General features: G+C 45.2%; 1 protein-coding gene across 1 annotated transcript; it reads left to right on the top strand.

The window, feature by feature from the left end:
• The first annotated feature begins 1,888 nt into the window (after positions 1-1,888).
• On the top strand, positions 1,889-2,936 carry LOC126367841 (uncharacterized). Its single transcript, XM_050011613.1, has one exon. The coding sequence runs from the start codon at positions 1,940-1,942 to the stop codon at positions 2,705-2,707; it is 768 nt and encodes a 255-aa protein (XP_049867570.1). The 5' UTR covers positions 1,889-1,939; the 3' UTR covers positions 2,708-2,936.
• Positions 2,937-13,207: the final 10,271 nt, after the last annotated feature.

Raw genomic sequence — 13,207 nt, forward strand, 5'->3', positions numbered from 1 at the left:
CTGCTCGATCGATGAAGAGATCCGCAGGAGAACTAAAGTCACCGACATAGCTCGGAGGATTGCTAAGCTGAAGTGGCAGTGGGCAGAACACATAGCGAGGAGAACCGATGGCCGCTGGGGCGGATAGGTTCTCGAATAGCGACCTACAAGGTGGACCGACGATCTGGTGAAGGTCGCGGGAAGCCGCTGGATGCGGGCAGCGCAGGACCGATCGTCGTGGAGATCCTTGGGGGAGGCCTATGCCCAGCAGTGGGCGTCGTAGGGCTGATAATGATGACATATCTACGTAATAAGTAAGTACTTACCTAGTTAATTGCCAACTGAGCTTTACTGTTAGTCTAGAAGCTTCCACAATTTCCACAAAGTACGTAGGTACCTAAATGATGCTCAATCAAATCGTAATTCCGCACAATCTGTGTCGTTCACATCATTAGCAACCCTTGAACTTATGCTACTGCGCCTTGGACACTGATTTGAGTGATAGAAGCAGATAGTTCACGATAGCAACGAATGAAGAATAATATTACGTATAGAATTGTCCTAGTATGGCTTTTTAATAGACTACTCTGGGCGCCATCCCACTCGTGTCAGACAGAGTACTGCGGGGCGGAAGGCAAGAGGGAAACCACTGTCCTATTTTTCCCTAAAAAGTAACATGGAAAATGCTGCACCGACAAGAGCGTGGCTCTTAAAATGATGATGATGATAGAACTGTAACTCTCCGACCCGCACTGACGATCTCAATTATTTCTTAAATACACATACATACATAAACTCACGCCCATTTCCCACCGGGGTAAGCAGAGACTATGGAATTCCATTTGCTTCGATCTTGACACACTTCTCCCTTTGGGGTTGAATTTCCCAAAATCCCTTCTTAGTGAGCACTTACGTCCCAAAATGAACCCCCGTACGAAATTTGAGACCCTAGCACGTGTAGTTTTTGAGATTTCCTGATGAGTGAGTCAGTGATCAAATTACCTTTCGCATACGAGTATATATTATATAGATTTAAGATTTATGTCATGTATTTATGTAGGTACCTAATACATAAACAATATAGTTCATTCCACTACTGGAAAGATTCTCTATCAATCAGAAAAGTACACCTTAGCATATCTAATTCCACCACGAGGCACTATTGCGAAGAATCAAGGCAAGTACCTTCCATTCATGACCACTACAGTCGCCTTTCTATCAACCGTCTATCATTCTTCCAACCAGCAAATAAATTCGGCTAGACATAAAAAAAAAATCAAACAATACATTTAGCAACAGTACAAATGGGCGGCCTTATTGAACTGAAGCAGTTTGTTCCAGGTAACTAATACCATAAATCATCCATAAAAAAACTCAATCATGCGTCCATTGTATTCATATCCATATGACAGGAGTTTTTCCACGCTGTGAAGGTCAAGCGAATCGATCAGCCGATTATAATGATGGTTATTACCCATCCCCCTTGGCTTGACCGCCCCTGATGCGACACTCGACCCTGTAGTCAGTCAACTAACGTGAACTCTACCCTAATGCTGTGATAAATGGTCTGGAATACGACCAAATTGGAAGGTGTTAGGTGTTATTGTCCTCAGTCGATAGGTACCTACTGTTATTGTACATTGTTTGTCAAACTTTTTTATTACCAAGACGGACTTATTAAACCAGTTGAAATACAAGTCAAAAAAAGTAAATGCGTTGTCAAAAATAATTGTCACATGGAAGACAATGAAAGCTTGAATTTGGCCAGAAAATCGCCTGTTATAGTATTAGTCAAGTATTAGTCAGGGTGCGTTTGTTGTGCTCGGTGAGGTTGTTGAAATTGGTGCAGCGTCAGCGTGTCCGGCGTGAGGGGTGAGGTGTAGGGGGGGCAGGGGGCAGGACGGCGCCCAAGGTCGGCGGCGGCTGTCGGCGCGGCGGCTCGCGGCCCGGCGCACGCCACATGCTGCCCACGGCCGCACCACTCGCGCCGCTCGACCCGCACAAGACGCGCGCCCTCACCACCATCTACGCGCCGCGAAAACTCAAACCGCGAAAGAACAAAACCGCTCAAACGAGAATGCTCGACGAGCTCCCCATCAAACCAAGCCTCTCGCCCTTCCACCCGCTCCCCGCCATCGGCCAGAAACTCGACGACAAACCGAAGACCAAAGTCATCGTTTTCGACCTTAACAAGAATGAGAGGCCCAACACCATGGAGAGCAGGGTCAAACTACAAGAAGTGCTCAAACCATTGACTCCGCTGCGGATACACGGATACACGAGGAAAAGTTCGTTGGACCCGCTGGATAAGAGACCGCAGCCACAACAGTTGATACGGGAGAATACGTACGACGTCATCGAGCCAATATTTGTGAACGCGGCCAAGGTTAAGAAACGGGACTCGTCCGTCACGAGGAAGGCGCTGGAGCCTGTGGAATTGACCAGTAACACGGAGGAGGAAGCTAAAGTGTCGCCGAAGACGAGGTTTAAAAAGGCGGCGTTACAAGTTGCTAAACTCTCCTCTATGCCCGAGACCGGGAAGCTGTTATGTCTGCGAGAGAGGGAGACGTTTTGCTTAAAACAAAGTGAGGACGACAAAGTGTGCAGGCTACAGAGGCTCCCACAGTCCCCTACAGAGAAACTGACCAAACTCTCAGAAATATTCCAAGGTCTAGACATGAAAGGCAGGCATAGAGACAAAATGAAAAAAGAAAACAGCTGGTTTTAGAGTTAAGGAAGAGTGAAAATATTTTACGTGTTTTTGTAATAAAGAAGAAAATGATGTAAGTGGACAAATGTCGATAAGAGTTTGTTGTTTTGTTAAATAAATATGAATATAACTGTAAAAAGAAAGTTTAAAAAGTATACGAGGGACATTTGAATTTATTGCTCAAAGTTTCGGTGTTTCGTGCCTTGTGTATTTAATATTTTATTAAAGTGTGTCTTGAATTTTTAAAGCGGTTGTTTTTGGAATTTTACCTCACTATCCAGTAAGTAAACAGGTAACGTAAGTAAATAATAATTAAAAAGCAAACATAAGGGGCATCTTGCAATATTACAACAGCGCACTCACCTTTGAAACTACTTACTACATTTATTAATAAAAGTATTCTGATAACAATCGATCTATTTGTAAATTAATAATGGAGTTAAAATAAGCCGAACATTTTTACTAAGCACTTAGGTCCTCCGGAAACGGCCTCCGTGGTCTAGTGGTTGAGCATGGGCTCACGATCCGGAGGTCCCGGGTTCGAATCCCGGTGCGACATATCACAAAAATCACTTTGTGATCCCTAGTTTGGTTAGGACCTTACAGGCTGATCAGCTAATTGTCCAAAAGTAAGATGATCCGTGCTTCGGAAGGCACTTAAAGCCGTTGGTCCCGGTTACTACTTACAGATGTAAGTAAGTAGTCGTTACATGAGCCATGTCAGGGGCCTTTGTCGTCTCAATAATAACTCTGACACCAGGGTTGATGAGGTCGGTAATTCCCCTCACAACCCACACGATATAAGAACTTAGGTACTTAGACAAAGTTATTCGAAAGTACTTTAAATTAAAAGCTTCGCATATCAAGAAGAAATACACGTGTTTATCAAGTTATTGAGCATGAATGAATAATGAGTGTGAACTGGCAAATGTTTATAGACGTCAGAGTAATTATTTGATAGGTATCTACACTTCTGACCTTGCTCTTAGTCAACAAGTGGGGTAAGGGGTTGCTATATTGCGTGATAACTTGGTTCTTATCTACCCTCCTTGGGCAGTTGAAGACTTGAGTATACCTACAGCTACTGGTTCGAAGGTTTATGTAATATTTTGTTGGGGTAAACAGAGATTACAGGATTCCACTTACAACGATTTTACTACCAGTTGTCTTATATCTAATCTTTATAATCTCAACTAGCTTTTGCCCGCGACTTCATCCGCGTGGCGTGTCGTAAAATAAAGATCTTTGTGTGTGTGGGAGTGCATGTCAAATTTCAAGCATCTAACTTATGCAGTTTCGATTTTTTGATACAACTTTTTTTCCCGCTAACTCCCATTTTTCAAAATACAGCCAGAACTAAACTTTATATTTACTAAGGTATGCATGCATGTTAGATTGAAAACATCTACTTGTATCTTACGCGGTTTAGATTTTTTCATACAAATGTTTTTTTCCTGCTAACTCCCGTTCCCGTGGGAATTTTGCAATATCCTGAAGCAACTAAGCTTTAAGTTGACTAAGGTACCTGCATGCCAAATTTCAAGCGTCTAACTTAAGTGGTTTAGATTTTTCATACAAAAGGTTTTTCCCGCTAATTCCGGTTCCCGCGGGAATTTCGGGAATTCCTTTCTTAGTGCACCTCTACGGTACCTAAGCTACGTCCCTTCCAAATTTCGAGTGCCTACGTTCAGCCGTTAAGACTGTGCGTTGATATGTCAGTCAGTCAGTTTCTCCTTTTATATAATTTAGATAGATTGGCTGGGGAACTTATCCTGGAGAGTCCCTCATTCTATCGCCAATTAAAAAAAAACGCGAAGAAACCAGATAACCGAGATACAAATACATACATACATAAACTCACGCCTATTTCCCACCGGGATAAGCAGAGACTGTAGAATTCCATTTGCTTCGATCCTGGCACACTTCTCTTGCTTTCTCCACATTCATCAATCGCTTCATACACGCACGCCGGTTCAGAATAGATCGTACTAAATCTTTTCTAAGGACATCTCCGATTTCCTTTCGGTCCATCTAGTCCACTCTATCAAAATGTCCACCGTATCAAAATGTCCATGTTGTGCCGATGTTTTTGATCACTTAGAGTGTTACAACAGCCTCCGTGGTCTAGTGGTTAGAGCGTTAGGCTCACGATCTGGAGGTCCGGGTTCCCGATGGGGACATTGTCGAAATCATTTTGTGAGACTGTCCTTTGTTTGGTAAGGACTTTTCAGGCTTGAATCACCTGATTGTCCGAAAAAGTAAGATGATTCCGTGATTCGGAGGGCCCGTTAAGCCGTTGGTCCCGGCTATTAGCCGTAAAAACACCTCCACCAACCCGCAGTGGAGCAGCGTGGTGGAGTATGCTCCATACCCCCTCCGGTTGATTGAGGGGAGGCCGGTGCCCAGCAGTGGGACGTATATAGGCTGTATATATGAGTGTTACTATCTACACGGCCACCTTGAACGTTCTTAATTATTGGACATTCTGGATGTTGCTAACTATATGTATACCTTGACAGTCACTAACTATTTGCTTCTGACTGTACCTGCCCAACCTTGACCTTCGTTTAAGTCAACAAGTGGGGTACTCAATACTCGCGTGATAACCTGATTCCGGTCTACCCTCATCAGCTTGGCTTTGAGGTTATTCTGGTCAGAAGGTTTTATTCTGATAGTAAGTAAAATTTATAATATAACACAACATAGCATCGCGCCTGTATCCCCCAAAGGGGTAGCCAGAGGGGTTTAGTAATCACACCCACTCCACGCCAGCTATGCTTAAGTCCCATGTACGGTCACGAGCATTAATATGTATACACTTTGGTACCATGTCACATTTACTTTTTTGACAAATGTAACTGTAAGTCGCACTAAATGGCAAATATGTTAGTGCGACAGAGTCCTAAAGTGGGTACATTATATTGCTCATGACGGTAATAGGGGGCGAGCCTATTGCCAAATGTATCTTCTCTTCTTATCGTGTGGGTACGGCCTCCGTGGTCCAGTGGTTGAGCGTTGTGCTCACAACCCGGAGGTCCCGGGTTTGAAACCCGGTGGGGACAAATCACAAAAATCACTTGGTGATCCCTAGTTTGGTTAGGACATTACAGACTGATCACCTGATTGCCCAAAGGTAAGATGATCCGTGCTTCGGAAGGCACGTTAAGCCGATGTAGTCATTACATGAGCCATGTCAGGGGCCTTTGACGGCTCAATAGCAACCCTGTCCCCAGGGTTGGTGGGGTTGGTAATCACCTCAGAGCCCACACGATAGAAGAAGAAGAACCGTGATACGGACTGTTCAGGCCAAGTTGCAGCAATAAATCACATACATCATTTTACAAATAATTACCATTCAAGCGTTATTTCCAATATCACTATTGTGGATTTACAGTATGTCATTATACGCTTTTCATTTCACTTTATGGCTATTTAATGACATATTTCATCTAATGTCCATATACGTTTTCCATCGCTGCTAATCAAGAGACAGCCTTGACTGTAATCACCCGTATACAGTAGGAGCGTGAAGGCAATCTGCCCGCCATCGTATTGAGGTCAACATGCTCATATCGTACTTTTATTTACATGTGACAACCAAAACAAAAGGGAAGGCAAAAACGGCTCTTGGCCCCAGACTTTCCCGAAGGCATTGACGAGGCCTAAGATGGCGCGAGCTCGCCCAGAAGGAGCCTGTTCACTCTGGCCTTGAAAGCACCCGGGTTAAATACATTCGGAAATACAGACGGCAAAGAATTCCACTCCCTAGCAGAGCGCATAATGAAGGACGATGCGAAGCGCTTTGTGCGAATAGTTGGCATATCCACCAAATAGCGATGGAACCTGGCCGTACGTCTGGAAGTCCGAAGATAAAAGGGGGATGGTGGAATGAGCTCGTGTAGTTCGCTCTCACAATCAAATGTAAGGTAGGAAATTCCACTTCCACAAGTTGGAATCATGGTCTGAAAACACATAATAACGGGTTCTTAGTGTCGAAATATGGGTAAGAACCCGTTATTATGCGGTCTGTAATTCCGTCCGGAGCCCAGGAAACATACGGTGAGATAGGCATTTGACTTTTTATATGCGAAATGCGGGTAGATTCGTCTCAGTTTAGTCGATTTTTTCCCGATACTGCGAGGGTAGGCGCGCAAAGCTATAAATAGAATGCGCCTACGTGTTGTGACTCAGTTGGCGTTTTGACTTCGTCGTGTGCAGATGCGCGAGCGCAATGCAATTTACATCAAATTCGTCCAGCGAAGATGGCGAGGAATACGTGCCGCCGCGAAAAAATCCACGGCTCGAAGAAGAATCACCACGTGCTCCACCGCCGGTGGAAGCTAACGTCATGATACGCTCGGTCGTGCAAAGAGTGAACGAACAGCTACCACCACGTGCTCCGTCAACATCGAGGTCCACAGCGGACGATAGATTCGAATTATTAGCGCGGGAAGTCGCTAGTATTAAAAGTATTTTGGCACGCACCGTGCAAGCTCCACCTGTCGTGCCTGCGGAACACGCGCCAGCAAAGCCAGCGACCACGTTTGCGGTGCTCGATGACCTTGTCCCGCCCGCTGCACCGCCCTCGCCCGACCCCAAACTAGAGACGCCGCAGACTGTGATAGCTGATGTCACTAAACAAGCGGACCCCTCACGGCTTGCCATAGTCGATACTTTGCAGCATTTTAATGACCCTGATTGGGCGAATATTCGCTATGCCGACACGCAAAAAAAAAAAATATTTAGCATCTCCAGCGTTCACTTATCTTGAACTGAATGATGAATTGACTCCTTTCGAGTTGAAGCCATACTTACATAGGTCTCTGGACCAAACCTTTGGCATATTAACCAACATGCTGCTCGCACAGCGCGAAGCGGTACAAGTTGCTATGAAAAATATCTTATCATTACCCGGCGCACCGCCGGAGCTACATGAGAAACTAGTGGCTGCCTTCTCGGCTGGCAGCTCGTATGCCGAGGTATCCAAGGACTTACTGCAAGTTGTGTGCGGACGGCGAGCAGCCGTTATCGAACAACGTCGGGATCACGTATTGTCGGCAGTTAAGGACAAATACCACAAAACTGCTTTGCGGCGCATACCACCCACACGTGGTCATCTATTCCAAAAAGACCAGTTTGCTGACGCTGTTTCCAAGATGGGAGGAGTTACCAAAGTTTTTCGTCGTCCTTACGAATCCGCTGAGGGTCGATACTGTGCAGCTGCAAGGCAGGCTCCTGCTGTTTCACCAACGCGGACATTTCGTGGCACCGCCGGCGGCGCTGGCGCCGCCAACACCCGCTACCGCGCAGCAGCGGCACGCGGCCGGGGGGCCGGTGGCAGGCGCCCCGAAGGAGCGCGAGGACGAGCGCAGCAGCGGAGAGACGAGCGCCCCCGACGCTGAGTTCCGCGGTGGCAGATTGCGACACTTCCGCGCAGCATGGAGTGACAGAGGCGCGCCAGCGCACATTTTGGATATAATCAACGGGTACCGTATCCCCTTTTGTAAAAAGCCTCCTCTGAGGAGCATTAAATCTTGTGTGAAATTTCATATCGACCGCTCGTCGGAAATGTTGCGTGAAATACAGCGTATGTCTGCGCAAGGTATTATTGAGCCGGCAGAAGAAAATGTTGGGTTCGAGTCCCATATTTTTCTAGTAAAGAAGCAGGATAACTCCAACCGCCCTGTACTCAATTTAAAGGCTCTCAATCGTTATATGAAGCCAGGCAAGTTTAGACTCGTCAATATGCATAAGGTACCAGCATTTATACAGCCAAACGACTGGCTAATGAAACTTGATTTAAGTCAAGCATATTTTCATATAATGGTGGCGGCCTCCCATAGACGATTTTTAAGATTTACGTCAGTATCGACATCTAATACGCATGACACTATTGTCTGGCAAATGACTTGCTTACCGTTCGGTTTGGCAACGGCACCTAAAACCTTTGCTACATTAACCAATTGGGTAGCCCAGAAACTACGTGAACTTGGTATCAGGTTACTCGTATACTTGGATGATTTCTTATTGGTAAGCCAGTGCCCTCATCAGCTTCGGGCACATGTACGCCTTGCTAAAGCCCTCCTACATGAGTTAGGGTGGATAATAAACAACGAGAAGTCATCCGAAGTTCCCTCACAAGTACTGGAGTTTTTGGGCATTCAATGGGATACCGCAAAGAATAAGAAATCGCTACCAACTAAAAAACTAATACGCCTTCAGAAAACCCTAACTCAAATGATTTCTCACAAAGTGTGGTCCACATTTAAACTTCAATCAATAGTTGGTTGGTTAAATTTTGTCAGTTTTGTAGTGTCATACGGTAGACTGCATTTCCGCAATTTATTGAACCTAATGAGACAATCGGTTCGAGAACAGGTTCCAATACCCGCTACTGAGGCTGGTCGAGCAGACCTGCTATGGTGGAAGACCCATTATAATGACATGAGTGATATCTGGCCGCCGCCGGTTACGCAGTTTATTGTGTCTGACGCTTCTGACTTAGGGTGGGGAGCATATGTAAACGGTTATCACATAAAAGGTACCTGGACAGACTGTGAAAAGCTTCTATCGACAAATATGAAAGAACTGCTTACTATCCATTTTATACTAAAAGAGTTCGCTCCTCACTGTCGTGGAGAAACCGTTCTTATACAAAGTGACAATCGCACTGCGTTGGCATATTTGAGAAATCAAGGCGGAACTCGCTCAGACAATCTTATGAGCCTAACTAGGTCAATTTTTGCCTACATAGTGAAATACCGCATTCGACTTACATTAAGTTATATTCCAGGTCCACTGAACACGATAGCGGACAGCCTCTCAAGATTCGAAAAACTTCCCGAGTGGCACCTCATTCCAACGGCATGCAACGTACTCTTCACGAAGTGGGGCACCCCGTGCATCGACCTGTTCGCGTCGCACAGCGCGCACGTAGTCCCTCTATACGTGAGCAGAGACCTGCGCGACCCGCACGCAGTTCATTACGACGCGTTCAGCCGGGACTGGAGCTACAGCCTGGCTTGGGTGTTTCCCCCTCCTTGCCTGATGCCACAAGTCTTGCTGGCACTCAACCAAGCACGAGGCAGGTTCATAATAATTTGCCCACAATGGTCAAACGTACCGTGGAGAGCCGATCTCAAACCGAGGGCGCTGAGCTCTCCATATACCATCCGACACCTACATCGGTCATTAATAGACACAAGGACAGGCCTGCCACCCCCTCAGGTGGACAAGTTAAAATTGGAGGCATGGCTGGTACAGGGTGGGATGACCTATTACAGGACTGGTCACCCACGAAGAGATCTCTTATAGAGGCAAGTTGGCGCCCCTCTACTTTAAAAACCTACCGACAGGCTTGGACAAAGTGGATCACTTGGTGTGAGAACACAGGAATTAATCGCAAAGATCCTGGTGTCGGCAGTGTGGCGAGCTACTTAGCCTATTTGCATAGCGAAGTTGGTCTCGGATATAGAACAATATTGATCCACAAAACGGTGGTGACTAACTTCTGTAACCCACAACTTGCAACGGTTTTGGGCTCTCATCCTCTGATAAAGCATACACTGAAAGGCATTGCTAACACATCAAACACTAGATCAAAGGTTAAGCCACCTGTTTGGAACCCCCAGATTCTGGTTGACTGGCTTATTAAAAATAATCCACACAAAGAAACCTTATTTGAAATTTCTCGAAGATGTGCTATCTTACTGCTACTAGCATCGGGCCGCCGGGTTCACGACCTCACTCTCCTTTCAGTCGCAGAAGGTCACATCGAATGCGGAACCGATTATATCACACTTTGGCCGATATTCGGATCCAAAACGGACTCATTGACACACCGTCAGTCAGGATGGCGACTCACTGCTGGTGCCCACATCAACATCGACCCTGTGCACTGGCTGCAGAAGCTGGTGTCGGCTGGGGCCGCGCGGCGTCGGCCCGACTGCGGCAGCCTGTTCGTGGCCACGTGCGGCGAGCCGCGCGCCGCCAGCCGCGCTGTCATCGCCGGCTGGGTGCGCACCGTGTTGCGGGATGCCGGTATCGATGAGTCACCGGGCTCGCTTCGCTCCGCTGTAGCATCCCTTAATTGGGCTGAGGAGGTCCCGATTGACGAAATACTTGCGAGAGGTAATTGGGCTTCAGAAAACACGCTAGCAAAATTTTATAGAAGATCGTTAGCCCAACCTCTGTCAAGTGTCCCGTCTGTCGCTTCATGTTTTCAACCCATCTAAATTGTTTGTTTTCGTACATAATTGATCTCTAGTACAGATCTCAATTAGTTATAGTGAGAAGCACTGTTATGTTATTACACTTAATTAATGAATAAATATGCATTGATCATTTGTTTTGTTTTGTTTAAAATGACACAGTAGCCTGTGAGTTGTGTAGAGGCATTAAGGCAGTTGTTAAACCTAACAAGTACCTAACAAAACTTTTGTTATCATTTTCGTGTGTAATGTCTAGTAATAGACCACTCATTGCTAAACAGCTATGTACAGCTTACCTTGTAAATAGCATATGCTACATAATACATGTTGAGTTTTCGTGTCATTGGGCATTCGATTTTCCCTCACCATGCGATAATAAACACGTCTCACCGTATGTTTCCTGGGCTCCGGACGGAATTACAGACCGCATAATATACACATTTTTCCTAAAATAAAAATGATTATTATGCGTCTATTCCGTCCGGAGCCCAGGAAAACCATTTCTGCATGGTGATGACGCAACTGAGTCACAACACGTAGGCGCATTCTATTTATAGCTTTGCGCGCCTACCCTCGCAGTATCGGGAAAAAATCGACTAAACTGAGACGAATCTACCCGCATTTCGCATATAAAAAGTCAAATGCCTATCTCACCGTATGTTTCCTGGGCTCCGGACGGAATAGACGCATAATAATCATTTTTATTTTAGGAAAAATGTGTATATTATGTGTTATATCCTCTTACGACCGAGATTTCCAGACACAATAGTTAAACAATGGGGTTTGGATTTATAAAGAACATTCGGTCTTAGGAGGTTAATTATGATAATAACCGCGTAAACTTAAAACACTGGTCGGAAAGTCTGAATCATCCCCCATAGTTCGTTACGGTGTCACTAACACCCATAACATACTACAGTCTACACAACAGGCTGCACTGAAAGCCCCGTCCGTCGCCGGTCACGCGAGCTGTCGATATGGATGTGATGACCCACTTCCTCACTGAAGGAATTTCGACTGCGAAATATTTAGGTTTTCATTTCTTGCACCCGTATTCAAAGATGTTAACTCCTTTCCCGACTCCGTTCTCAGTTGTGGCGACCTCCAGATCTTCCTCGAACTCACCTCAAAATTGGTATTCTAGACGGCGCCTCAACCTTATCTCGAATTTCTTATCGATTTCGACAAAATTGATTCAATCGATCGATAACTTTATCACGTTGCGCGTGTCAGCCCTGCAGAAGACAGTCTGCCTAAGTTTTTTTTAACCTTTTCAATTAGTTCAAAATTTCAAAATTCCTTCCACCGACCGTAATTGGAATACCATTGTATTTAAGTCTATAAATTATGTAATACAAACTGGATTAAAAAAAAAGAAAAGAAAGGAAAACATGAAACAGTAGGACTAGGGCCCTGTGCTGGGAGGTTTTCTGGCCACGTCTTTCCCTCAGCGTTACAGATTCCGATGTGGTAGTAGTTTTACAGCTAGTTACATAATTATGTAATTTAATTTTGTTTGACGTTCAAAAAGCGCTAACTTTGTAAGCCAATTTTGAAAAATAAATATTATTTTTTTGAAATACTACCATACAATCATCATCATCAGCCCATTAACGTCCCCACTGCTGGGGCACGGGCCTTCCCTATGGATGGATAGGGAGATCGGGCCTTAAATCATCACGCGGGCCCAGTGCGGATTGATGGTTATTAACAACTGCTAATGCAGCCGGGACCAACGGCTTAACGTGCCTTCCGAAGCACGGATGAGCTCGAGATGATTGTTTTTTTGTGGTCACCCATCCTGTGACCGGTCTTTGCGACAGTTGCTTAACTTCAACAATCGCAGACCGAGCGCGTACTACAATACAATACAAAAAGTCTTTATTGCACAACTAGTTGCTATACTAGTTTCAGTTCTTGCTAAAACATACCTACTTAACAAAGAATATCGATAGGGTCATGAGTTTCTTGTGCCAATTTTGTTTGGCGAAAATTCTATGCGCTTTACAATAAACTACAAAAGCCTGGTCTAAACCCAGAATCTAGGTAGGCATGTCTAGATTCTGGGTTATATACCTAGGTACAGAGTTGAATGAATTTATAATACGAGTACCTGATGATGAAGTAATAACCGGAACCAACGGCTTGACGTGCGACAAGCACGGATCTTCTTACTTTCAGACCATCAGGTGATCAGCCTGTAATGTCCTAACCAAACTAAATACAAAGTGATTTTTGTGAATAACTACATCGGGACAACGGCCTCTGTGGTCCAGTTTGAGCGTTGACTTACGATCCGGAGATCTCG

The sequence above is a fragment of the Pectinophora gossypiella genome, chromosome 6 (genome assembly GCF_024362695.1).
Source record: "Pectinophora gossypiella chromosome 6, ilPecGoss1.1, whole genome shotgun sequence".
Taxonomy (NCBI): domain Eukaryota; kingdom Metazoa; phylum Arthropoda; class Insecta; order Lepidoptera; family Gelechiidae; genus Pectinophora; species Pectinophora gossypiella.